This window comes from Macaca mulatta, chromosome 7 (genome assembly GCF_049350105.2).
Source record: "Macaca mulatta isolate MMU2019108-1 chromosome 7, T2T-MMU8v2.0, whole genome shotgun sequence".
In the NCBI taxonomy this organism is placed as follows: domain Eukaryota; kingdom Metazoa; phylum Chordata; class Mammalia; order Primates; family Cercopithecidae; genus Macaca; species Macaca mulatta.
This window is the reverse complement of record NC_133412.1, coordinates 176,992,366-177,017,589: the sequence shown is the minus strand read 5'-3', so window position 1 is coordinate 177,017,589 and position 25,224 is coordinate 176,992,366. Positions and strand designations below refer to the sequence as shown.

The 25,224-nt window shown below is 48.1% G+C and overlaps 1 protein-coding gene and 2 long non-coding RNA genes across 8 annotated transcripts in view; 1 reads left to right on the top strand and 2 right to left on the bottom strand.

The window, feature by feature from the left end:
* Positions 1-1,391: 1,391 nt before the first annotated feature.
* The window catches only part of COA8 (cytochrome c oxidase assembly factor 8), a 32,535-nt gene continuing 8,702 nt past the window's right edge, over positions 1,392-25,224 (bottom strand). The window contains exons 2-7 of one of the 6 annotated variants that reach the window (XR_013396608.1): positions 23,860-24,057; positions 21,830-21,893; positions 13,072-13,160; positions 5,823-5,880; positions 4,721-4,811; positions 1,392-2,130 (exon numbers count right to left, since the gene is read on the bottom strand). Coding sequence is in view for 3 of the 6 variants with exons in the window: in XM_001084683.5 (XP_001084683.4) it covers positions 2,025-2,130; positions 4,721-4,811; positions 21,830-21,893; positions 23,860-24,057 (459 nt within the window). In the remaining 3 variants the exon portion in view is untranslated. Of the gene's footprint in view, positions 2,131-4,720; positions 4,812-5,822; positions 5,881-13,071; positions 13,161-21,249; positions 21,594-21,829; positions 21,894-23,859; positions 24,058-25,224 lie in introns of those variants that run through there. The other 5 variants (XR_013396609.1, XR_013396607.1, XM_001084683.5 and 2 more) reach the window with 5 other exon arrangements.
* LOC144330449 (uncharacterized) lies at positions 6,229-11,326 on the bottom strand. The gene is made up of 3 exons (XR_013396629.1): positions 11,284-11,326; positions 7,832-7,888; positions 6,229-7,214 (listed from the first exon to the last, which is right to left on the bottom strand). It is a non-coding gene; the product is annotated as an uncharacterized LOC144330449 (long non-coding RNA).
* Positions 17,161-21,491, top strand: LOC144330447 (uncharacterized). The gene is made up of 3 exons (XR_013396627.1): positions 17,161-17,397; positions 18,413-20,755; positions 21,225-21,491. It is a non-coding gene; the product is annotated as an uncharacterized LOC144330447 (long non-coding RNA).

The following is a 25,224-nucleotide window of genomic DNA, read 5'->3' as shown; positions in this document are numbered from 1 at the left end:
GGGTTTCACCGTGTTGGCCAGGATGGTCTTAATCTCTTGACCTCGTGATCCACCAGCCAGTGCCGAGATTACAGGCATGAGCCACTGCGCCAGGCCAGTCTTTTTTTTTTTTTTTTTTTTGGGATGGAGACTTGCTCTGTCACTCAGGCTGGAGTATAGTGGTGCTATCTCAGCCCACTGCAACCTCCGCCTCCTGGGTTCAAGCAATTCTGCCTCAGCCTCTGAAGTAGCTGGGACCTACACGCATGTGCCACGCCTGGCTAATTTTTATATTTTTAGTAGAGACGAAGTTTCACCATGTTGACCAGGCTGGTCTCGAACTCCTGACCTCAAGTGATCCACCCACTCGGCCTCCCAAAGTGCTAGGATTACAGGTGTGAGCCACCATGCCAGGCCTAGAATAATCTTTTTCTTTTTTGAGACAGTCTCAAAAAAAAAAAAAAAAAAAAGACAGTGGCGCGATCTCGGCTCACTGCAACCTCCGCCTGCTGGGTTCAAGTGAGTCTCATGCTTCAGCCTCCCGAGTAGCTGGGATCACAGGCACGCACCACCACACCCAGCTAATTTTTGCATTTTTAGTAGAGGCGGGGTTTCACCATGTTGGGCAGGATGGTCTTGTTCTCCTGACCTCGTGATCTGCCCACCTTGGCCTCCCAAAGTGCTGGGATTACAGGCGTGAGCCAGCGCGCCCGGGCTTTTAAATTTTTTTTTAATTTTTATTTGAGATATGGTCTGGCTCTGTCGCCTAGTGGTGGGATTTTGGCTCACTACAGCCTGGACCTCACTGGCTCAGTCCTTGAAGCTCAGCCTCTAAAGTAGCTGGGACTACAGGCACGTGCTACCACACCCAGCTAATTTTTGCATTTTTTGTACAGGCAGGGTTTCGCCATGTTGCCCAAACTGGTTTGAACTCCTGAGCTCAAGTGATTTGCTTGCTTTGGCCTCCCAAATTGTTGGGATTCCGGGTATGAGCCACCACGCTTGGCCATTTAACCTTTGTGTTTAAGACAAGACGAAAACAGTGCTGCTGTTTCTTGTTAGTTTGCTTACAGCATTGAAGAATCTACTAACATAGTTAACACCAACAATCAAGTTAAATGTTTTGGCATGCAATAAAATTGCATTTGCTTTCATGTCCTCACACCGCACCGCATCCAGGATGAGCCTGTGAGGACCCACCAGCTGCTGAATTTGCTTTCACGTCCTCACACTGCACCGCATCCAGGATGAGCCCGTGAGAACCCACCAGCCGCTGACTCACACCGCACCGCATCCAGGACGAGCCTGTGAGGACCCACCAGCCGATGACTCCCAGCCAGGGTGGTGCCGACCCCATGGCCAGCACACCGACGGCTTGGCAGTCAGCTTCCACATCATTCCCGTCAGCAGACTTTTTTTTCCAGTAAAACTTTATTAGTATTTTTATTTATTTATTTATTTATTATCATTATTTTTGGATACAGAGTCTCCCTCGGTCTTTTAGGCTGGAGTGCAGTGGTGCGATCTTGGATCACTGCAACCTCCGCCTCCTGGGTTCAAGCCTCTCGTGCCTCAGCCTCCAGAGCAGCTGGGATTACAGGTGCGTGCCAGCATGCCCAGCTAATTTTTTGTATTTGCCATGTTGTCCAGGCTGATCTCGAACTCCTGACCTTAAGTGATCCGCCCGCCTTCGCCTCCCAAAGTGCTGGGATTACAGGTGTGAGCCACTGTGCCGGGCCAGTATTTTTAAATCGTTCTGTTTTGAATGGGTATAATTTGAAACAGAGAAAGCGGGCACCCAGTGCTTGGGCTTTATTTGACACCGTGTCCGTGACAACAAGCTGGCCTAGAGCCCACATCGGCAGGCAGGCGGCCCACAGTGCCCCAGGACCCACCCTGCCCCCAAACAAGCCATGGGGCCCCTTAGGGAGATGTGGGGCTTCTTGAGATCAGTTCCAGTTTTTCTCAGAGCTCCTGTAAAAGGAGCTCCTCTAACCATCTGCTTCCTGTGGATACCTGGACTCTGGCTGGGTCAGAGTAGACTCCTAGTTGTTGCTCTTCTTTTGTTTCTGTTTAAGCTTGTTCCAAATCCTTTCCAGGGCCACTTTTCCCATGAAGAAGGTGATGGCAAAATTGCGCTTGTACCAGTCTCTGTAGAGAAACAGAGGATGCACAGGTGACACGGTGGCAGGGACTGAGGCTTGGTGCCCTGGCCCAGAAGCGGCTCTCGGCTGAGGGTGAGTTCAGCTGACCAGGCCTCAACTGCTTTGCCCTTTCCCCGCCCTTGTTAAAGCTGAACTAGCCGCAGAGGCCTGCCTCTCCTCAGGCTCAGTGAGGCCCACTGGCGAGCCCTGGAGCCCTCCCCAACCTTGTTTCTGGAGGCCGCCACCATCCTCCTTTGGTGTTTTTTTTGTTGTTGTTCTGTTTTTTCGTCTTGCTTAGTTGTCCAGGCTGGAGTACAGTGGCACAATCTTGGCTCATTGCAAACTCTGCCTCCCAGGTTCAAGTAATTCTCCTGCCTCAGCCTCTTAAGTACTACTTCGATTTTTGCTAAAAGATCCGAGAGCCCTCGGAAACCCCAGGCCTAGCGAGCTGGCAGCATTCAAGGGGTGTGATGGGCCACGACCACTCTGGAGGCTTTGCATGGCAGGACAGAAAGTTCCTCTCCCCCTGCAAACCACCTTTACATCTCTACCTACTTAAGCGATGCTGTCATGAGGAGCAGTGCCCGGAGTAAATAAGCACTTCCAGGAGAGGAAAACCGGTAGCCCGTGGGGATTACAGTTCTCCAAGGAAAAGCCATATTCCATTTCACTAATACAGACAACCTGACTCTATGACATGTAAAAGCAAGCTACGCTTCTGCTGTTGCCACAGGGAAGGCAGGGGCCGGAGGTGGTGGTGGTGGGGGCCAGGTGCCTCTAAGGCCTCATCTTGGGTAAGGCTGGTCCTCTTCACCCAAGTGCCACAGAGAAAACATGAAGCCTGTCAGAGATTGTGCCCAGTGCAAACAAGCTACAAGTCCAAAGACCAGGAAAAGATTATACTTGCTTGTTTGAATGACTTAACTAATTCAGAGTAATGCATGACAACCTTAGAAACGGAATCCAGATATTTCAGGACTCATCTTTAGGTCAGACTGACCCTCACTGAGTCCATCCAGCCTTTGACTATATCTACATTCTCTTTTATTTATTAGACAAGGTCTCACTCTGTAGCCCAGGCTGGAGTGCAGTAGCGGGATCTCAGCTCACTGCAACCTCCACCTCCTGGGCTCAAGGGATCCTCCTGCCTCAGCCTCCTGCAACTGGGATTACAGGCGCACACTACCATACCCAGCTAATTTTTGTATTTTTTGTAGAGACAGGGTTTTGTCATGTTGTCCAGGCTGGTCTCAAACTCCTCGGCTCAAGCAATCCTTGGCCTCCCAAAGTGCTGGGATTACAGGTGTGAGCTACTGTGCCTGGCCCATGTTGACATTCTTGAGGTCTGGCTTCACCTGCCCATCAGGCTTTGTAACTCTGAAACTGTTGTTTTTATATATATATATATATATAATTTTTTATTTTTATTACTTATTTATTTATTTATTGAGACAGGGTCTTACTCTGTCTGTCATTCAGGCTGGGATGCAGTGGCTGGATCTCGGCTCACTGTAGCCTTAATCTACTGGGTTCAAGTGGTCCTCCTAGTTCAGCCTTACAAGTAGCTCGGACTATAGGCACACGCCGCCATGCCTGGCTAATTTTGTAGAGATGGGGTTTCACTAAGTTGCCCAGGCTGGTCTTGAACTCCTGGACTCAAGTGATCTACCCACCTTGGCCTCCCAAAGTCATAGGATTACAGGTGTGAGGCACTGGATCCAACCTACAAATATTTTAAAGCAAATCTCAGCTATCATGTCCTAGTAATTTCACCTGCAAACACAGGTCATTATTTATCTGTAACCAGCTAAAACCCTTTTTTTTTTTTTTTTTGAGACGGAGTGTTGTTCTCATTGCCCAGGCTGGAGTGCAATGGCACGATCTCAGCTCACTGCAGCCTCCACTTTCCAGGTTCAAGCGATTCTCCTGCCTCAGCCTCCTGAGCAGCTGGGATTACAGGCATGCGCCACCACACCTGGGTAATTTTGTATTTTTAGTAGAGACAGTTTCTCCATGTTGGTCAGGCTGGTCTTGAACTCCTGACCTCAGGTGATCCGCCCACCTTGGCCTCCCAAAGTGCTGGGATTACAGGTGTGAACCACCACGCCCGGCCTAAAAAAATTGGTATCTTTGTAAGCCACTGCAGTCACTTAAAAAATAAAGTTGATAGGCCGGGCGCGGTGGCTCCCGCCTGTAATCCCAGCACTTTGGAAGGCTGAGGCGGGCGGATCACGAGGTCAGGAGATGGAGACCATCCTGGCTAACACGGTGAAACCCCGTCTCTACTAAAAATACAAAAAATTAGCTGGGCGTGGTGGCATGTGTCTGTAGTCCCAGCTACTCGGGAGGCTAGGGCAGGAGAATGGCGTGAACCCAGGAGACAGAGCTTGCAGTGAGTGGAGACCATGCCATTGTACTCCAGCCTGGGTGAGAGCGAGACTCTGTCTCAAAAAAAAAAAAAGAAAAAAAAAAGTTGATAAAGGCTTGCAACTTCTACCTCTGGTATTAACATGAATGTTGTTAAATTCAGGTAAGAAAACACTCCTACCTAATCTGGATGTGCTATTCAAATTTTCAGGAAAAGAATAAACACCTACCTGTTATAATACATGTGCTTCTGAAAATTTTTGCTTAAAAATTCCTTGTAAAAGTCTGCCATTTCTTCTGCATTCAATGTTGCCTTCTGACCTGGAAGTTAATTTCAGCTTAAACATTAAGACTTAAGGAGAAAGGATAAACAAAAAAAACTATTAGAGCTAATAAGTGAGTTCAGCAAGCTTGCAGGATATATACAAGACCAATATACAAACATCAATTGTATTTCTATACACTAGCAATGAACAGTCTGAAAATGAAATTAAGAAAACAATTTTACTTATGATAGCATCGAAAATAATAAAAGACTTAGGAATAAATCTGAGAGGAGACGTGTAAGATGTGTATAATGAAAAATACAAAATAGGCTAGGTGCAGTGGCTCTTGCCTACAATCCCAGCATTTTGGGAGGCTGAGGTGGGAGGATCACTTGAGGTCAGGAGTTTGTGACCAGTGTGGCCAAAGTGGTGAAACCCTGTCTCTACTAAAAATACAAAAATTAGCCAAATGTGACTCACGCCTGTAATCCTAGCACTCTGGGAGGCTGAGGCGGGTGGATCACCTGAGGTCAGGAGTTTGAGACCAGCCAGGCCAACATGGTGAAACCCCGTCACTACTAAAAATATGGGGGTAGAGGGGGTTGGTGGCAGAGGTTGCAATGAACTGAGATCATGCCACTTCACTCCAACCTGGGCAAAAGAGTAAAACTCCAGCTCAAAAAAAAAAAAAAAGAAAAGAAAAAAAAAAAGTCCAGGTGCGGTAGCTCACGCCTGTAATCCCAGCACTTTGGGAGGCCAGGCCGATCACGAGATCAAGAGATTGAGACCATCCTGGCCAACATGGTAAAACCTCGTCTCTACTAAAAATACAAAAGTTAGCTGGGCGTGGTGGTGTAGACCTGTGGTCCCAGCTACTCAAGAGGCTGAGCTGGGATGACTGCTTGAGCCTGGGGCGGGGGGTTAAAGGTTGCAGTGGGCCAAAATCCCGCCACTGCACTCCAGCCTGGGTGACAGAGCAAGACCCTGACTCAAAAACGAAACAAAAGAAAAAAGAAAATATAGTGGAAATAAATGAAAGAAGATCTCAATAAATGGGAAGGCATACCATGTTCATGAGTTGGAAGACTTAATACTGTTAAGATGGCAATACTCCCCAAATTGACCTGCAGATTCAGAACAATCTGTATCAAAATCCCAGCTGGATTTTTTTTTTTTTTTTTTTTTTTTTTTGCAGAAACTCACAAACTTAATCTCAAATTCATATGGAAATGTAAAGAACCCCAACAGCTAGAACGATCTCGACCAAAGATGAACAAAGTTGGAAGACTCACAGTTCTCAATTTCAAAACTTACTACAAAACAACAGTAATCAAGGCAGTATGGTACTGGCATAAGGACAGGCATACAGATCAATGCAACAGAACTCTTAATCTAGAAATAAACCCAAACATTTATGGGCAAGTGATTTTCACTGAGGGTGCCAGGACAATTCAACGAGGGAAGGAACAGGGTTTTTTTTTTTTTTCTTTTTTAAATTTATTTTTTATTATTATACTTTAAGTTCTAGGGTACATGTGCATAACGTGCAGGTTTGTTACATATGTATACTTGTGCCATGTTGCTGTGCTGCACCCATCAACTCGTCATTTACATCAGGTATAACTCCCAATGCAATTCCTCCCCCCTCCCCCCTCCCCATGATAGGCCCCAGTGTGTGATGTTCCCCTTCCCGAGTCCAAGTGATCTCATTGTTCAGTTCCCACCTATGAGTGAGAACATGCGGTGTTTGGTTTTCTGTTCTTGTGATAGTTTGCTAAGAATGATGGTTTCCAGCTGCATCCATGTCCCTACAAAGGACACGAACTCATCCTTTTTTATGGCTGCATAGTATTCCATGGTGTATATGTGCTACATTTTCTTAATCCAGTCTGTCACTGATGGACATTTGGGTTGATTCCAAGTCTTTGCTATTGTGAATAGTGCCGCAATAAACATACGTGTGCATGTGTCTTTATAGCAGCATGATTTATAATCCTTTGGGTATATACCAAGTAATGGGATGGCTGGGTCATATGGTACATCTAGTTCTGGATCCTTGAGGAATCGCCATACTGTTTTCCATAATGGTTGAACTAGGTTACAATCACCAACAGTGTAAAAGTGAGGAACAGTGTTTTTAACAAATAGTGCTGGGACAACTGGATGACCACATGCAAAAGAATAAGTTGAACCTCTACCGCACACCATAAACAAAAATTAACTCAGTAGATAAAAAAAATAAAAATCTAAACATAGGAGCTAAAACTATAAAAGAAAAACTCTTAAAACAGATGCAACTCTTCATCACCTCAAATTAAGTAATATTTGTTAGACATGACACCTAAAACACAAGCAAAGAAAGATAGATAAACTGGATTTCATCAAAATTAAAAACTTTTGTCTTCAAAGGACACTATCAAGAAAATGAAAAGGATTAGCCAGGCGTGGTGGTGCATGCCTATAATCTCAGCTACTTGGGAGGCTGAGGCAGGACGATCACTTGGGACCAGGAGTTCAGGACCAGGATTTCAAGACCAGCCTAGGCAACAAAATAAGACCTCATCTCTCCAAAAAATAAAAAAATTAGCCAGGTATGGTGGTGCATGCCTGTAGTCCTAGCTACTCAGGAGGCTGGGGAAGGAGGCTCACCTGAGCCCAGGAGTTCAAAGTTGCAGTGAGGCATGATCATACCACGGCCCCTCCAGCCTGGGCAAGAGCCAGACCCTGTCTCGTTAAAAAAAAAAAAAAAAAATGCTGGGCATGGTGGCTCACGCCTATAATCCCAGCACTTTGGGAGGCCGAGGCGGGCAGATCACCTGAGGTCGGCAGTTCGAGACCAGCCTGACCAACATGGAGAAACCCCATCTCTACTAAAAATACAAAATTAGCCAAGTGTGGTGGCACATGCCTGTAATCCCAGCTACTAGGGAGGTTGAGGCAGGAGAATCGCTTGAACCTGGGAGGCGGAGGTTGCGGTGAGCCGAGATCGCGCCATTGCACTCCGGCCTGGGCAACAGTGAAACTCCGTCTCAAAAAAAAAAAAAAAAAAGAAAAAGGCTGGGCGCAGTGGTTCACGCCTATAATCTCAGCACTTTTGGGCGGATCACCTGAGGTCAGGAGTTCGAGACCAGCCTGACCAACGTGCTGAAACCCCATCTCTACTAAAAATACAAAAATCAGCCGGGCATGGTAGCAGGCACCTGTAATCCCAGCTACTCAGGAGGCTGAGGTAGGAGAATTGCTTGAATTCAGGAGGTGGAGGTTGCAGTGAGCTGAGATCGTGCCATTGCACTCCAGCCTGGGCAACAAGAGTGAAACTCCATCTCCAAAAAAAAAAAAAAAAAGCAGGCCGGGCATGGTGGCTCATGCCTGTAATCCCAGCACTTTGGGAGGCCGAGGCAGGTGGATCACAAGGTCAAGAGATCAAGGCCATCCTGGCCAACATGGTGAAACCCTGTCTCTACTAAAAGTACAAAAATTAGCTGAGTGTAGTGGTGCGTGTCTATAGTCCCAGCTACTTGGGAGGCTGAGGCAGGAGAACTGCTTGAACCTGGGAGGTGGAGGTTGCAGTGAGCTGAGATCACGCCACTGCACTCCAGCCTGGTGACAGAGAAAGACTCTGTTTCAAAAAAAAAAAAAAAGAGAAAAAACCTACAGAATGGGAGAAAAACATTCGCTAATCATCCATCTAATAAGGGTCTAGTATTGAGAATATGTAAATAACTTCTTTTTTTTTTTTTTTTTTGAGACAGAGTTTCACTTTGTTGCCCAGGCTGGAGTGCAATGGCACGATCTTGGCCCACCACAACCTCCACCTCCTGGGTTCAAGCAATTCTCCTGCTCAGCCTCCCAAGTAGCTGGGATTGCAGGCATGCACCACCACGCCCAGTTAATTTTTTGTATTTTTAGTAGAGACGGGTTTCTCCATGTTGGTCAGGCTGGTCTTGAACTCCCAACTTCAGGTGACCTGCCCGCGTTGGCCTCCCAAAGTGCTGGGATTAGAGGCGTGAGCCACCTCGCCCAGCCAAGAGCTCTTTTATCTCAAAAACAAAAAGACAAATCATCCAATTTTATTTCGTATTTATTTATTATTTATTTGAAGACAGAGTCTTGCTCTGTCACCCAGGCTGGAGTGCAGTGGTGCGATCTCAGCTCACTGCAACCTCTGCCTCCTGGGGTTCAAGCGATTCTCCTGCCTCAGCCTCCTGAGTAGCTGGGATTACAGGTATGCACCACCACAACTGGCTAATTTTTGTATTTCTTTTTTTTTTTTTTTTTTTTTTTTGAGACGGAGTCTCACGCTGTTGCCCAGGCTGGAGTGCAGTGGCGCGATCTCGGCTCACTGCAAGCTCCGCCTCCTGGGTTCACGCCATTCTCCTGCCTCAGCCTCCTGAGTAGCTAGGACTACAGGCGCCCGCCACCGCGCCCGGCTAATTTTTTGTATTTTTAGTAGAGACGGGGTTTCACTGTGGTCTCGATCTCCTGACCTTGTGATCCGCCTGCCTCGGCCTCCCAAAGTGCTGGGATTACAGGCTTGAGCCACCGCGCCCGGCCTTAATTTTTGTATTTCTAGTAGAGACAGGGTTTCACCACATTGGTCAGACTGGTCTTGAACTCCTGACTTCATGATCTGCCCATCTCAGCCTCCCAAAGTGCTGGGATTACAGGTGTGAGCCACCACACCTGGCCAAATCATCCACTTTTAAAATGGGCAAAGGATTTAAACAGGAATTTCTCCAAAGATGATACACAAGTAACCAATAAGCACATGACGAGATGCTCAACACCATCGGAAAATCAGAAAGACAATGGCATGCCACGCCACGCCCACTGGGATAGCTGTTATTGAACACACAGACAATAACAAGTGTTGACAAGGATGTAGAGCAATTAGAACCCTCATACATTGCTGGTGGAAATGAAAACATAGGTCAGGCCAGGCCACTCTGAAAAACAGCTTGGTAATTCCTGAGAAAGTTAAACATAGAGTTCATTATCATAAGACCCATGTGGCATTATAGAGAGATATTTGGTCTTTGTCCCCTGTTCCTGACACAGAGCTCCTGAAACCTCAGAATCTCCTGAGTGATTAAGGGTGACAGGAGCTGCTCCTGTTCCAGTGGGGCAGCTCTGGTGAGCTCCTGTACAGCTTCGGGACGGGGGCCGGAAAGACCAAACCTTGACTGGAAGCTCAAAACTTTCCGTTTTGGGGAAAGGAGAGGGGATGGAGATTGAGCTAATTACCAATGGACAATGATTTAATCAATCATGCCTACCTAATGAGACCTCCATAAAAATCCCTAAACTATGGGGTTCAGAGAGCTTCCGGGCTACTGAACATATTGAGGTGCTGGGAAGAGGCCAGGCACGGTGGCTCATGCCTGTTATCCCAGTGCTTTGTGGGGCCGAGGGACGGTTGCTTGAGCCCAGGAGGCTGACCCTGCAGTGAGCCATGATCATGCCACTGCACTCAGCCTGGGCAAGAGAGTGAGACCCTGCTCAAACAAACAAACAAACAAAGGTGCTGGGAGGATGGCATGCCCAGAGAGGGCACAGGGGCTCTGCATGCCCCCCATACCTCGCCCTGTGCATCTCTGCTATCTGGCTGTCCCTGAATTGTATCCTTTATAAAAAACTGCTAAAAGTAAAGCACCTTTCTGAATGTTGTGATCCATTCTAGCAAATTATCAATCCTGTGGAGGGGGTCATAGTCTGATTTATAGCCTGTCAGTCAGAGGAACAAGTGGCCCAGGACTGGCAACTGGCAAAGGATTTAAACAGGAATTTCTCCAAAGAGAAAGACTGCCTCGGTGGAGGCAATCTTGTGGGACGGAATCTTTAACCTGTGGCATCAGACGTGAACTCCAAGTAGACAGTGTCAGAATGGAACTGAATTGCTGGACACCTATAGCTGGTGTTGAAGAGTTGGAGAAGTAGAATTAGAGAAGACACCAGGTATTTGGCCTCAGGAGGAAAAAAGACTCTTTTTCTTTTTTTTGAGATGGAGTCTCGCTCTGTCGTCCAGGCTGGAGTGCAGTGGCGCAAACTCGGCTCACTGCAACTTCTGCCTCCCAGGTTCAGGCAATTCTCCTGCCTCAGCCTCCTGTGTAGCTGGGATTACAGGCGCCCCCCACCATGCCTAATTTTTGTATTTTTAGTAGAGACGGGGTTTCATCATGCTGATCAGACTGGTCTCGAACTCCTGACCTCAGGTGATCCACCTGCCTCAGCCTCTCAAAGTGTTGGGATTACAGGCATGAGCCACTGCGCCTGGCAACTTTTTTTTGAGACAGAGTCTCACTCTGTCTTCCAGGCTGGAGTGCACTGGCTCAATTTCGGCTCACTGCAACCTCCACCTCCCAGGTTCCAGCAATTCTCCTGCTTCAGCCTCCTGAGTAGCTGGGATTGCAGGTGCCCACCATCACGCCCAGCTACTTTTTTGTATTTTTAGTAGAGATGGGGTTTCACCCTGTTGGCCAGGCTGGTCTTGAACTCCTGACCTCAAGTGATCTGCCCACCTCGGCCACCCAAAGAGCTAGGATTACAGGCATGAGCCACTGCGCCAGGCCAAAAAGACTTAACTCAGCAATTCACCTGTAGCTATATACAGGATTATTCACAGTGGCATAATTCCTAATAGCCAAAGGGGAGAAATAATCCAAATGTTCATCAACTAATAAGTGGATAAACAAAACATGGTATAGAATATTATACAGTCATAAAAAAATCTCCAAAGTACTAATACATGATACAACATATATAAATCTTGAAAACATGAACTTAATTGAAAAAAGGCAGACACAAAAGACCACATATTGTATGTTTCCATTTATCTGGAAATGTTCACAATAGGCAAATCCAGAGATAGAAAGTGGGTTGCTGGGGTTAGGTGAGGCAGGAACTGAGACTGGCTGCTAATAGGTATGGGGCTTCTTTTTGAGGTGATGAAAATGTTCAGAATTAGTGATGTAGTTGTACAATCTTGTGACTACTAAAAGCCACGGAATTACACTTCAAAAGGGTGAATTTAGGCAGGGGACTAAAAGCCATGGAATTACAGTTCAAAAGGGTGAATTTAGACAAGGAGACTCCATCTCAAAAAAAAAAAAGAAAAAGGCAGGGTGAATTTTATGGTATGTGAATTGTATATAAAGGTCAGTCACAGCCATAACTTGTTTCTTCACAAGTGATTAAGACCCAGGCAGGTATCTATACCATGCACAATGAGTGATGTGTTTCGTCACGGCCACTCCAGTACTTCCTGCAGATTCTACGGAGGAACTGTGAGTCACTGCTACATGGGAATGAAACGTACCCTACTGTGAGCCACTGCTGCACGGGAATGAAATGTATCCTACTGTGAGTCACTGCAACAGGAATGAAATGTATCCTATTGTGAGCCACCGCTACACGGGAATGAAATGTATCCTAACTTGAATGCATCCTGGGTTAACAGCCTGCCCATTCCTGGGACAGGTCCTGGCCTGACTACTCCATTCCCGCGTGCTGGTGGGGCTGTTAACACATGAGGACCAGTGCAGCTTGCCTCTGTGGCACTCCCAGGGCGGTGGCCACACTCAGGCTCACCCACATGCAAGAGAGGTAGAAAGGCCACAGGGCAGGACCCACAGCCCTATGAGTGGGCAGGGAGTGGCAGGGCTGACCTGAAGTAGGGTCCCCAGAGCAGCCCAGGGGCCAGTCTCATGCCCCCCAGCTATGGCTCAGGGACCAGGGAATGAAACCACATCCAGAGTGGCAGGTGCAGGAGGGGCACTCTGGCTTAGAAGCCCCAGTTCCCGAACAGGAAATGAGATCTCTTGTAAGAGCGCTGGGCTCCGGCTCAGGGGCTCCTGCATCTCCAGCACTTCCCGTGCAGAGGCGCAGGGACCACGCTCGGCTTCCATCCGGGGTGCTCTCTAGCCTCCCTGGCAGCTGCTTCCCCTGAAGGTGCCACCTCCAGCAGAGTGCACACCATCCTGTGGCACAGCTGATGCTGACGCTCCGGCCCACGGGGGAGCGGGCAAGAGGGCCAAGGGCATGATTCCACCCTCCCTCCCATGGAGCGGGGAAGGCGTCCGGCAACCCCTCGATTCACACAGACAAAAACACTCAGACGGCACAAGCATGGCCCCTAGCCACACAGCAGACAGAGGACAAGAGCCACGTCTCCTCTGGCCACTCGGACAGGTCTAGTGCCACCGGAATGAAGAGCGGTTTAAATCTACGGCCCTCTGCTCTGCTTTTCACCTCAATGCCGCCATTTCCTATGTAATCTGGGGCTACTTCATTTTCTTCTGTGCCTCAGTTTACTCAACTGTGTAAGGGAGATGGCGGTAGCACAGCAGTCCCCTCCATCCATGGTTTTGCCTTCCATGGTTTCAGTTACCATGAGGTCAAGTGGGGTCTGAAAATATTAAATGGAAAATTCCAGAAATGAACAATTCATAAGTTTTGAACTGCATGCTGTTCTGAGCAGCGTGATGAAACCTCCCAATGTCCTGCTCCGACCCGCCCAGGAGGTGAGTCCTCCCTCCGTCCAGCACACTCATGGTGTAGACACTCCCCACTCTAAGTGAGTCACTCAGCAGCCGTCTTGGTGATCAGATCCACTGTCACCATACAGCAGTGCTTGTGTCCGAATAACCCTTATTTACTTGGTAATTGTTGCAAAGCACAAGATTTGAGATACTGGCATATTGTTATACTTGTTTTATTAGTTATCATTCCTAGTCTCTTGTTGTGCCTAATTTATAAATTAAACTTTATCATAGCTATAAATGAAAACTTGTCCCTTGGTATCGATAGGAGATTGGTTCCAGAACTACTACAGATACCAACATTTCAGGATGCACTAATCTTTTATATAAAATGGTATAATAGGTTGGGTGCGGTGGCTCACGCCTGTAATCCCAGCACTTTGGGAGGCCAAGGCAGGAGGATCACAAGGTCAGGAGATCAAGACCATCCCAGCAGGCCGGGCGCGGTGGCTCAAGCCTGTAATCCCAGCACTTTGGGAGGCCGAGGCGGGTGGATCACGAAGTCAGGAGATCGAGACCATCCTGGCTAACATGGTGAAACCCCGTCTCTACTAAAAATACAAAAAACTAGCCGGGCGTGGTGGCGGGCGCCTGTAGTCCCAGCTACTCGGAGGCTGAGGCAGGAGAATGGCGTAAACCCGGGAGGCGGAGCTTGCAGTGAGCCGAGATCGCGCCACTGCACTCCAGCCTGGGTGACACAGCGAGACTCCGTCTCAAAAAAAAAAAAAAAAAAAAAAAAAAAGACCATCCCAGCTAACATGGTGAAACCCCGTCTCTACTAAAAATACAAAAAAGTATCCAGGCTTGATGGCGGGCACCTGTAGTCCCAGCTACTTGGGAGGCTGAAGCAGGAGAATGGTGTTAACCCGGGAGGGGGAGCTTGCAGTGAGCCAAGATCATGCCACTGCACTCCAGCCTGGGTGACAGAGCAAGATTCTGTCTCAGGAAAAAAAAAAAAATTAGCTGGGCGGGGTGGCACTTGCCTGTAATCCCAGCTACTCAGGAGGCTGAGGCAGGAGAATCCCTTGAACCCAGGCAGCGGAGGTTGCGGTGAGCTGAGATCGCGTTACTGCACTCCAGCCTGGGCAACAAGAATGTAACTCCGTCTCAAAAAAACAAAAAACAAAACGGGCCGGGTGTAGTGGCTCACACCTGTAATCCCAGTACTCTGCTGAGGTGGGTGGATCCAAGGTCAAGAGATTGAGACCATCCTGGCCAACAAGAGAAACCTCATCTCTACTAAAAATACAAAAAAAATTAGGTTGGTGTGGTAGCACACACCTGTAGTCCCAGCTACTTGGGAGGCTGAGGCAGGAGGATTGCTTGAACCCAGGAGGCGGAGGTTGCAGTGAGAGATAGGGCCACTGCACTCCACTCTGGCAACAGAACGAAACTCCACTTCAAAAAACAACAAAAAAACAAAAAAACAAAAATTAGCTGGGTGCGGTGGTGGACATCTGTAGTCCTCGCTATTTGGGAGGCTGAGGCAGGAGAATTGCTTGAACCCAGAGGTGGAGCTTATAGCGAGCCGAGATTGCACCACTGCACCCCAGTCTGGGTGACAGATCGATACTCCGTCTCGAATAGAATAAAATAAAATAAAATAAAATAAAATATTATAATGGTGTGATAAACCTGGGCAACACAGTGAGAAAAAAATTCTACAAAAAAAATTTTTTTTAATTAGCAAGGCATGGTGGCGTGTGCCTGCAGTCCCAGCTACTTGGGAGGCTGAGGCAGGAGGATGGCTTGAACCTGGGAGGTTGAAGCTCCAGGAAGCCATGATTGCGCCACTGCACTCCAGCCTGAGTGGCAGAGCAAGGCCTTGTCTCCAAATATTTGCAAAAAACCTACTTGCATTCTCCTATATCCTTTGAGTCATCTCTAGATTACTTATGATACCTAATACAACGTAAATGCTGTATGAACAGCTGTCATACTGTACTTTTTTTTTTGTTTTTGAGACATAATCTTGCTCTGTTGCCCAGGCTAGAGTGCAGTGGCACGACCTCGGCTCACTGTAGCCTCCACCTCCTAGGTTCAAATGATTCTCCTGCCTCAACCTCCCAAGTAGCTGGGATTACAGGCATGCACCACGATGCCCAGCTAATTTTTGTATCTTTAGTATAGACAGGGTTTCACCATGTTGGCCAGGCTGGTCTCGAACTCCTGACCTCACGTGATCTGCCTGCCTCAGCCTCCCAAAGTGCTAGGATTACAGGCGTGAGCCACCGCACCTGGCCATTATGCTGTACTTCTAAATTTTTCTATTTTTGGCCGTGCATGGTGGCTCACGCCTGTAATCCCAGAACTTTGGGAGGCTGAGGCGGGCGGATCATCTGAGGTCAGGGGTTTGAGACCAGCCTGGCCAACATGGTGAAACCTCATCTCTACTAAAAATACAAAAGTTAGTCACGCGTGGTGGTGTGCGCCTGTAGTCCCAGCTACTCAGAAGGCTGAGGCAAGAGAATCGCTTGAACCGGGAGGCAGAGTTTATAGGGAGCCGAGATCTTGCCACTGCACTCCGGCCTGGGCGACACAGTGAGACTCCGTCTAAAAAAAAAAAGGTATTTTTTATTTTCAATATTTTATTGTTTATGTTTATTGTTTTCAATATTTTCAATCCATGGTTGGTTGAACTGAGGATGTAGGGGAGGGACAACTGTGTAGGGAAAAACACAGTGTACACACAGGGCTTGGTACTAGCCCCAGTCTCAGGCATTCACTGGGGGTCTTGGAATGTATCCCTCGGATAAAGGGGGCCCACTCTGTCTCATATGTTACTGCTAATACACACACAGGGCGCTCAAAACTGTCCGTACTCAGAGGTTGAGGCAGGAAGACTGCTTGAGGCCAGCCTGGGCAGCACAGCGAGACCTCATCTGGGATGGACAGAGGCCAAGACCATCCCCACCTGGCTGTGTGGCCCCAGAGCTGTAACTTACCTCCATCTCAGCATCTTCCTCTCCAGTGTGTGACGGCAACCGCACACCTCATGAGGCTGCACTCCATCAGTGTGGCAGGAGGGGCGGGGCTGGCACAGAAGTGCTTGCTGGTGGTCGCTGCTGTTAGGGTGACCACGGGACTACCCCGCAGGCAGGGGTACCAGCTGCTGCCACCTGACTCCATTGACACAGGTTCCTTGCACTTGGCTCAAACACCCCTAGGCCAAGGCTCAGCAGGCAGCAGAAGCGCTGTAATGTCTGCTAAGCAGGGCATGGTCCACACTGCAGCACTGCAGCTTGTTACCAAACATACCACTAAGTCCAGGGAAAGAGGCAGAACACCAAATTCACCACACTTACCGAAAACCGAGTGGGTGTTTCATAAATACTCAGGAGACTGACTTAAACTAAACCCATTTTGATGGTACACTTCCTGCCACTGCATAAACACTCTGAGAATTAAATACATTAGAGAAATTCTCCCACAATACTGCCTGCCTTACAAATGAGATTTAATTTTGAGACCGGCAGAACTGAAATCACAGTATTCTGTTGCTTGCACTTTAAATTCAATCACTCGTTTTTCTGCACCGCTGCAGAATATTCCAGTGAAGGCCAGTGAGCGGGTAGGCCACCACAGCCTTATCCGTTCTGCTAGTACTGGACATTTCCATTCTTCCCATTCTTGTGCAATGAAAGATCCTGCTGCAAAGAACACACAGCTGAACTCTTCCCATGTTTCCCCACATGAATTTTTGTTGTTGCTGTTGGAGACGGTCTGGCTCTGCCACTCAGGCTGGAGTGCAGTGACACAATCTTGGCTCACTGCAGCCTCCACCTCCTGGGCTCAAGCAATCCTCCCACCTCAGCTTTCCGAGTAGCTGGGACTACAGACACATACTGCCAAACTTGCAAACTTGGCTGTTTTTTATTTTTATTTTTTTTTTGAGATGGAGTTTCACTCTTGTTGCCCAGGCTGGCGTGCAATGGTGCGATCTCGGCTCACTACAACCTCTGCCTCCAGGGTTCAAGTGATTCTTCTGCCTCAGCCTCCTGAGTAGCTGGGATTACAGGCGTGCACCACCACGCCTGGCTAATTTTCTTTCTTTTTTTTTTTTTTTAAGACGGAGTCTCACTCTGTAGCCCAGGCTGGAGTGCAGTGGCGTGACCTCAGCTCACTGCAAGCTCCGCCTCCCGGGTTCATGCCATTCTCCTGCCTCAGCCTCCAGAGTAGCTGGGACTACAGGCGCCCGCCACCGTGCCTGGCTAATTTTTTGTATTTTTAGTAGAGATGGGGTTTCACCATGCTGATCAGGCTGGTCTCGAACTCCTGACCTCGTGATCCACCCACCTTGGCCTCCCAAAGCGCTGGGATTACAGACATGAGCCACCGCGCCCGGCCTAATTTTATATTTTCAGTAGAGAGGGGATTTCTTCATGTTAGTCAGGCTGTTCTCGAACTCCCAACCTCAGGCGATCCACCCGCCTCGGCCTCCCAAAGTGCTGGGATTACAGGCGTGAGCCACTGCGCCTGGCCTTAATTATTTTTATTTTTAAATTTTTTGTAGACACAGGGTTTCACCATGTTGCCCAGGCTGGTCTCAAACTCCTGGGCTCAAGTGATCCACCCACCTCAGCCTCCCAAAGTGGTGAGATTACAGGTGTGAGTTACCAAGCCTGGCTCTCCACATGAATTCTTACAGAAGATTCATGAGCATCATTTTCCTGCTTCCTGGGATATGTGTAGTATGTTTAGCTAAATCCTTCTGGAAAAGGGACTGAGGATTTGCTACTGCCATCCACCTTTGATGTAACTCCACCAGCACTGAGTCTCAAGACTGAAAACATTCCCCCATGAATTGAGTAAGCATGAACTGATGACTTCTTGTTGAATATGCACTGTAGGCTGGGTGCAATGGCTCATGCCTATAATCCCACCACTTTGGGAGGCTGAGATGAGTGGATCACTTGAGGTCAGGAGTTCAAGTCCAGCCTGGTCAACATCGTGAAACCCTGCTCTACAAAACACACACATGAAAAAATTAGCCAGGTGTGGTGGTGGGTGCCTGTAATCCCAGCTACTTGGGAGGCTGAGGCAGGAGAATCACTGAAACCCAGGAGGCGGAGACTGCAGTGAGCCGAGATCATGCCACTGCACTCCAGCCTGGTGACAGAGCGAGACTCCATCTCAAAAAAATAAACCAATATGCCTTGTAAAATTTAGAGTTCGAGCAATTTTTTCTTCTTGTAGTCACGTTACTTGTTTATAAATGTGTGTTATTTCTGCAAATTTGTGGCACATTTTCCTGAAGTCCAAATTGCCCACGTCGTCTTTGCTGCCAGCACTTGCCCTTCCTCACATTTCCGGGACACTGATCCCTGTGTCTGCCCAGCCCTCTGATCCTTTGCCAGCAGGCCTGCTCTTTTGCCTGCTTCCTCCTGTCTCCATGGCAGCAGCCAGGCTCTCTGCACAAGCCCCACCTCCGCCTCAGCTAATCCGGCACCTCCCAACTGGGCTGGTGCCAGCCTGGGGAAAGGCAGCCTCCTCAGCTGACTGCTTCCTTGAACTCAGGAGGGATAAACAAGGAGGCAGAGAAAGCCAGTTTATAGCATGAGAAAGGTAAAGCAGTGGCCTAGGAGAAAAGTTTAAACACGAAGAAGAAATTGCTCTGGTCTTAGCGTCTGAGCACAGGCCATGACTGGGGCCAGCTCCATCCTCCCGTGGGTACTGAGCCACCCCCACATCTGCTCAGCAAACTCTCCTGTCCAGAAAGGTGGATCAAAAGGAGTCTTAACACAGATGTTTTCAGCTTTTATGTTCTTGAATATCTCTATCTTGACCCTCAAGCTCAGGAGGGTATCATTCCTCCAGATAATAGAGAGTCTGTTATCTCCTATTAGATGCTCTACAGCTAGGAACTATGTATCTAACTCTTTAATCCATAAATAATCGACTTACTTTTTTTTTATTTTTTTGAGATAGAGACTCGCTCTGTCACCCAGGCTGGAGTACAGCGGCGCGATCTTGGCTCACTACAACCTCTGCCTCCTGGGTTCAAGTGATTCTCCTGCCTCAGTCTCTTGAGTAGCTGGGATTACAGGCGCCTGCCACCACAACCGGCTAATTTTTGTATTTTTAGTAGAGACGGGGTTTCACCATGTTGATCAGGCTGGTCTCGAACTCCTGACCTTGCGATCCACCCGCCTCGGCCTCCCCAAGTGCTGGGATTACAGGCGTGAACCACCGCGCCTGGCCTGACTTTTAATAATTAACTTTTTGGCCGGGCACGGTGGCTCATGCTTGTAATCCCAGCACTTTGGGAGGCCGAGGTGGGTGGACTACTTGAGCTCAGGAATTTGAGACCACCCTGGGCAAAATGGCAAAACTCCGTCCCTACAAAAAACATAAAAATTAGCCAGGTGTGGTGCTGGCATGCACCTGTAGTCCTAGGTACTTGGGAGGCTGAAGTGGGAGGATCACTTGAGTCTACGAGGTCAAGGCTGTAGTGAGCCCAGATGGTGCCACTGCATTCCAGCCTGGGAGACAGGGTGAGACCCTGTCTCAAAAAAAAGAAAAAAATAATTAATAATAATTAACATTTTGACCCACTGGAACATATTTGTATTGCAGGGAGAACGAATCTAAATTTGTTCTTTTGGGCCAAAGGTTTCTCCAACATCATGTATTCAACAAAGCTCCCCCTCTCTTGGCTCTTGGGGACCTATATCCTCACGCATTGGTGCAACTGTGTACAAGACGTGCTCTGGCCCAAGGTGACACGCCTGCTGCCCCACTCCCACTGCAGGTACTGCGGCCTGCTAACTTTCAACAGCTGCCAGAGCAGGCAGCTCCCTGCATGCTTCCCTTCCTTAACACATCCTGTCCTATTACCAAATTCATTTTCAAACCTAATTTAAGGCCAGCCTTTCAATACTCAGCAGAGCCATCAACAGGATTCTGGGACCTTAGTAAGAATCAAAACAACAACTCCCGTCTGTCAGGACAGTGGTTGTCTCCAAAGCACTTCCAAGGTATGAGCCGACCTAGTCCTACCTGATATGATGACAGACCTACGGACATGGCACGGCACATGTGGTGCGCACATGCACACACGCACGCACACACACACGTGCACACACACGCGCACACACACATGCACACACGCACGGACACACACGTCCACACACGCACGCACACGTGCACGCACACACGCACGCACACACACCTGCACACACGCACGCACACACGTACACACACGCGCACACACACGCACACACATGCACACACGCGCACACACACACGCGCACACACACGCACACCAGGTCAGCATGGAATTCGTTGACAGCCATGGAGCGCGGTGAGGCCCAGGAGGCTTTGCAATCCGACTCCCGAGGTGAGAATCCAGGCCACACCACATTCTCACTGTGTAATTTTGGGGAAGCCTCAGGTTGCTCTTCTATAAAATGGTAAAGATAACAGTATCGGCCTGGCGTGGTGGCTCAAGCCTGTAATCCCAGCACTTTGGGAGGCCGAGACGGGTGGATCACGAGGTCAGGAGATCGAGACCATCCTGGCTAACCCGGTGAAACCCCGTCTCTACTAAAAAATACAAAAAACTAGCCGGGCGTGGTGGCGGGCAGCTGTAATCCCAGCTACTGGGGAGGCTGAGGCAGGAGAATGGCGTAAACCCGGGAGGCGGAGCTTGCAGTGAGCTGAGATCCGGCCACTGCACTCTAGCCTGGGCGACAGAGCGAGACTCCGTCTCAAAAAAAAAAAAAAAAAAAAAACAGTATCTACTTCACTGGGTCACTGTGGGAAATGCAACAGGTGATATATGCACAGGACTTGCACAGTGTCCAGCACAGGACCTGAAACTGTGAGTGCTCATTCTCATGCTTACTGTTGGATGCAGCATCTGCTCCAACTCTGCCCTGCAAGGCCCCACCTCTCCAGGGCCTGCAAGGCCCCACCTCTCCAGCAGCCAGCAAACAGCAACAGAGGTCCTGGCACGGGGGAGACTCAAGCCCCCAGCCCTTTACTCTAAATGAATCAGGTGAGGTAAAGGATTAGTAGGAATGGCACTTTAGCCCAATGACAGACTTGGCTTTTGGGGTCGATGATTTTGGATTTTCTATCAGAACAACATTCTGGCAGCAGACATCTGTTTAACAAACGGCATGAGATGTCACTCAGGCCTAACATCAACACCAAGAGAAAATAAGGAAAGGCTATTTTGAGCACTGAACTGAGATCAGGGATCAGAAGAGAAGCTGGTTTGGAGAGGGAGAAGTTGCAAAGGCTGAGACCTCAGGATGGAAATCAAAGGTCAGAAGGTGGTCATCCATCATAACCACCTAAACTCCTGAGAGAGAAGAGGGAGCTAGAGATTGGAGAGCCATGCTTGGGAACTGGGTGTGCAAAAGAACCTGGACAGAGGTGTGCCGAGCACTGCCCCAAAGCAGGCCAAGAACTGCCCTGAACTTCCCCACTTCTCTCACCGCCCTTGCTTTACCTTCTCATGGACTTGTTCAAACCCAAACAAAGAAAGCAAAACAAAACAAAACAAAAAAACCCAAACAAATGCACTAACCTGATTCAGTTCTCAGGCCCAGGCCTTTAGTTTTTAGTCTCAAGTGAATAAATTCTTCTTTTTCCTAAAAAAAAAAAAAAAAAAAGGCTCTCAGAACTCTTTTCTTTGGCAAGAGCACAGCTCACAGCATCCTGGAGAAGCACAGATGTGGACTTTCTGAGAAGCAGGTGACCCATCTCAAAGTTCATTTAAAATCCTCTGAATGTGGTTAAAAGTTTTGTGTTTGTAACAGGATTTGAAAAGATGTTCGATAAACTTGGGAGACACTGTTTATAAATCCACAGAATAGGTCAGGTGCAGTGGCTCACACCTGTAACGCCAGCACTTTGGGAGGACAAGGTGGGTGGATCACCTGAGATTAGCAGTTCCAGACCAGCCTGGCCAACATGGAGAAACCCCATCTCTACTAAAAGTACAAAAATTAGCCAGGTATGATGGTGGGCACCTGTAATCCCAGCTACTCAGGAGGCTGAGGCAGGAGAACTGCTTGAACCTGGGAGGCAGAGGTTGCAGTGAGCCGATACCATGCCACTGTACTCCAGCCTGGACAACAGAGTGAGACTCTGTCTCAAAAAAAAAAAAAAAATCCACAGAATAGGATAAATACACCCCACCTGACACAGCCCACTCAAATGGCAAATCAAAGTTTAAATGTGGCCGGGCGCGGTGGCTCACGCCTGGAATCCCAGCACTTTGAGAGGCCAAGGCAGGCGGATCACCTGAAGGTCAGGAGTTCAAGACCAGCCTGGCCAACGTGGTGAAACCCCATCTCTACTAAAAATACAAAAATTAGCCGGGTGTGGTGACAAGCGTGTAATCCCAGCTACTTGGAAAGCTGAGGCAGGAGAATCATTTGAACCAGGGAGGTGGAGGTTGCAGTGAGCCGAGATCACACCATTGCACTCCAGCCTGGGCAACAGGAGTGAAACTCCATCTCAGGAAAAAAAAAAAAAAAAAAAGTTTAAATGTTTTTCTTCTGGTTTAGACTATTTATGCTTTTTTCATACTTTTTTCTTACACAGTTTATTTATAAGCATCTTGTTAAGAATTTTGAATTCTCGGCTGGGCACGGTGGCTCACGCCTGTAATCCCAACACTTTTGGAGGCTGAGGTGGGTGGATCACGAGGTCAGGAGATCAAGACCATCCTGGCCAACATGGTGAAACCCGGTCTCCACTAAAAATACAAAAATTAGCTGGGCATGGTGGCGTGTGCCTGTAATCCTAGCTATTTGGGAGGCTGAGGCAGGAGAATCGCCTGAATCTGGGAGATAGAGAGTGCAGTAAGCTGAGATCATATCACTGCATTCCAGCCTGGTGACAGAGTGAAACTTCGTCTCAAAAAAAAAAAAAAAAAAAAACCCAACAACAACAAAAAAATGTTTTTGAATTCTCAGGAAGAATTCAACACATCACAAAAACTGGGTTTCTTTTTTTTCGAGTCAGGGTTTCACTCCTGTCACCCAGACTGGAGTGTAACGGTGCGATCTCGGCTCATTGCAACCTCCGCCTCCCAGGTTCAAGCAATTCTTGTGCCTCAGCCTCCCAAGTCACAGGGATCACAGGCATGTGCCACCACACCTGGCTCATTTTTGTATTTTTAGTAGAGATTAGGTTTCGCTACGTTGGCCAGCCTGCTCTCAAACTCCTGGCTTCAAGTGATCCGCCCATCTCAGCCTCCCAAAGTGCTGGGACTGCAGAGCCACCATGCCCCACCTAAAAAAAACCCGGTATTCTCATAAAGATAAACACACACACGTATGTGTGTAAAACACGTACTTCCAGTTCTGGCTCTGCTGCTCACACATTGCTTCCTTCAAAGTCTCAAGATCTGTGGTTCTACGAATGAGCATCTCTTATATACGGTTACATATTAGTTTTTAAAATTATATGCGTATGTATACACACATCCACACATACATACACTGTGGGGGAGGGACTGAGACAAAACGCAAAGCAAATACTAAATATCTAGCACCCTCAAGTGGCCAACTGTGTTGTTTCTCATTCTGATCTAAAACTGAAACTTACCTTACTAAAAGTCAAATTCTGGTTTGCCCAGAACTGTTGATTCCATTCTTGTGTTTCTTGTCTTAATTTTCTAAGCTTTTGTTCCGATGGCGATTCATTTTCAGGTATGTAAAAGTGAACAGGTCGAAGGTTTGAATATTTGTCTGGGGGTCCTATCCAGTCATGGCAAGACTTTCTTGGAGGGCAGAATCTTGATACCTTTAATGAAGTAAATTGGATTAACATATGACAAAACGAGCATCTAGTATTATAAAATGCACAATCTGGATTTATTTATTTATTTAGAGACGAGTCTTGGTCTGTCGCCAGGCTGGAGTGCAGTGGCGTGATCTCGGCCACTCCCAATCTTCCCAAAGTGGTGGATTACAACTGGGATCCACCACACAGGGCCTAGTTTCTGGTTTAAATAGTAACAGCCCTTTCCCGAAATTCAACCACCTTTGCTAAGCTTTCTGAAGCTAATGTGAGACCCTACCAGGCTAGGAAGAGGTGAGGAGTCTGAATTCGGGTAAGGTGCCAGCCGTCATTCCAGAGGTCACAAGACCTGCAACTTCTCCAATTACTCCTGCATCTCTATTGCAGAACCTAAGACTGGTCTTTTGAGGTATCTTTTCAGGTGTTTTGCAAGTCCAAAGTGATGGCTCCTCCTGGACCCGCCCAGAAGCCACTCAGCAGGCAGGAGGATGATTCTCACACCCCTGTGATTGCGCCCTGACCAATCGGCAGCAAGCACCCACTGCCCAGCCACCGCCACCCCTTACTCCAAACTATTTTAGAAAAACTCTAGCCCCCAAATGCGTGGAGAGACTGGTTGGAGTAGTAACTCTTCCATGTAGCATGGCCGGCCTCACATCAATTAAACTCTTTTTTTTTTTTTTTTGAGACGGAGTCTTGCTCTGTCACCCAGGCTGGAGTGCAGTGGTGTGATCTCGGCTCACTGCAACCTCCACCTCCCGGGTTCAAGCGATTCTCTTGCCTCAGCCTCCCGAGTAGCTGGGATTCCAGGCACGCGCCACCAGGCCCAGCTAATTTTTGTATTTTTAGTAGAGATGGGGTTTCATCATGTTGACCAGGCTGGTCTTGAACTCCTGACCTCAGGTGATCTGCCCGCCTTGGCCTCCCGAAGTGTTGGGATTACAGGCATGAGCCACCGTGCCCGGTCCTAAACTCTTTCTTTACTGCAATGCCATGGTCTCCGTGAACTGATTTTGTTTGTGCAATGGGCAGGAAGAACGGTCAGGGAGTGACAGTGGGAGAACCCGCTATTCAAGACCTGAAACTATACTGCTCATCGTCAGGGTTAAAATATACTGATTTGATGCTGGATCAATTTAGGAATCCTTTTTAGAAAGTAAAGGCAGGATT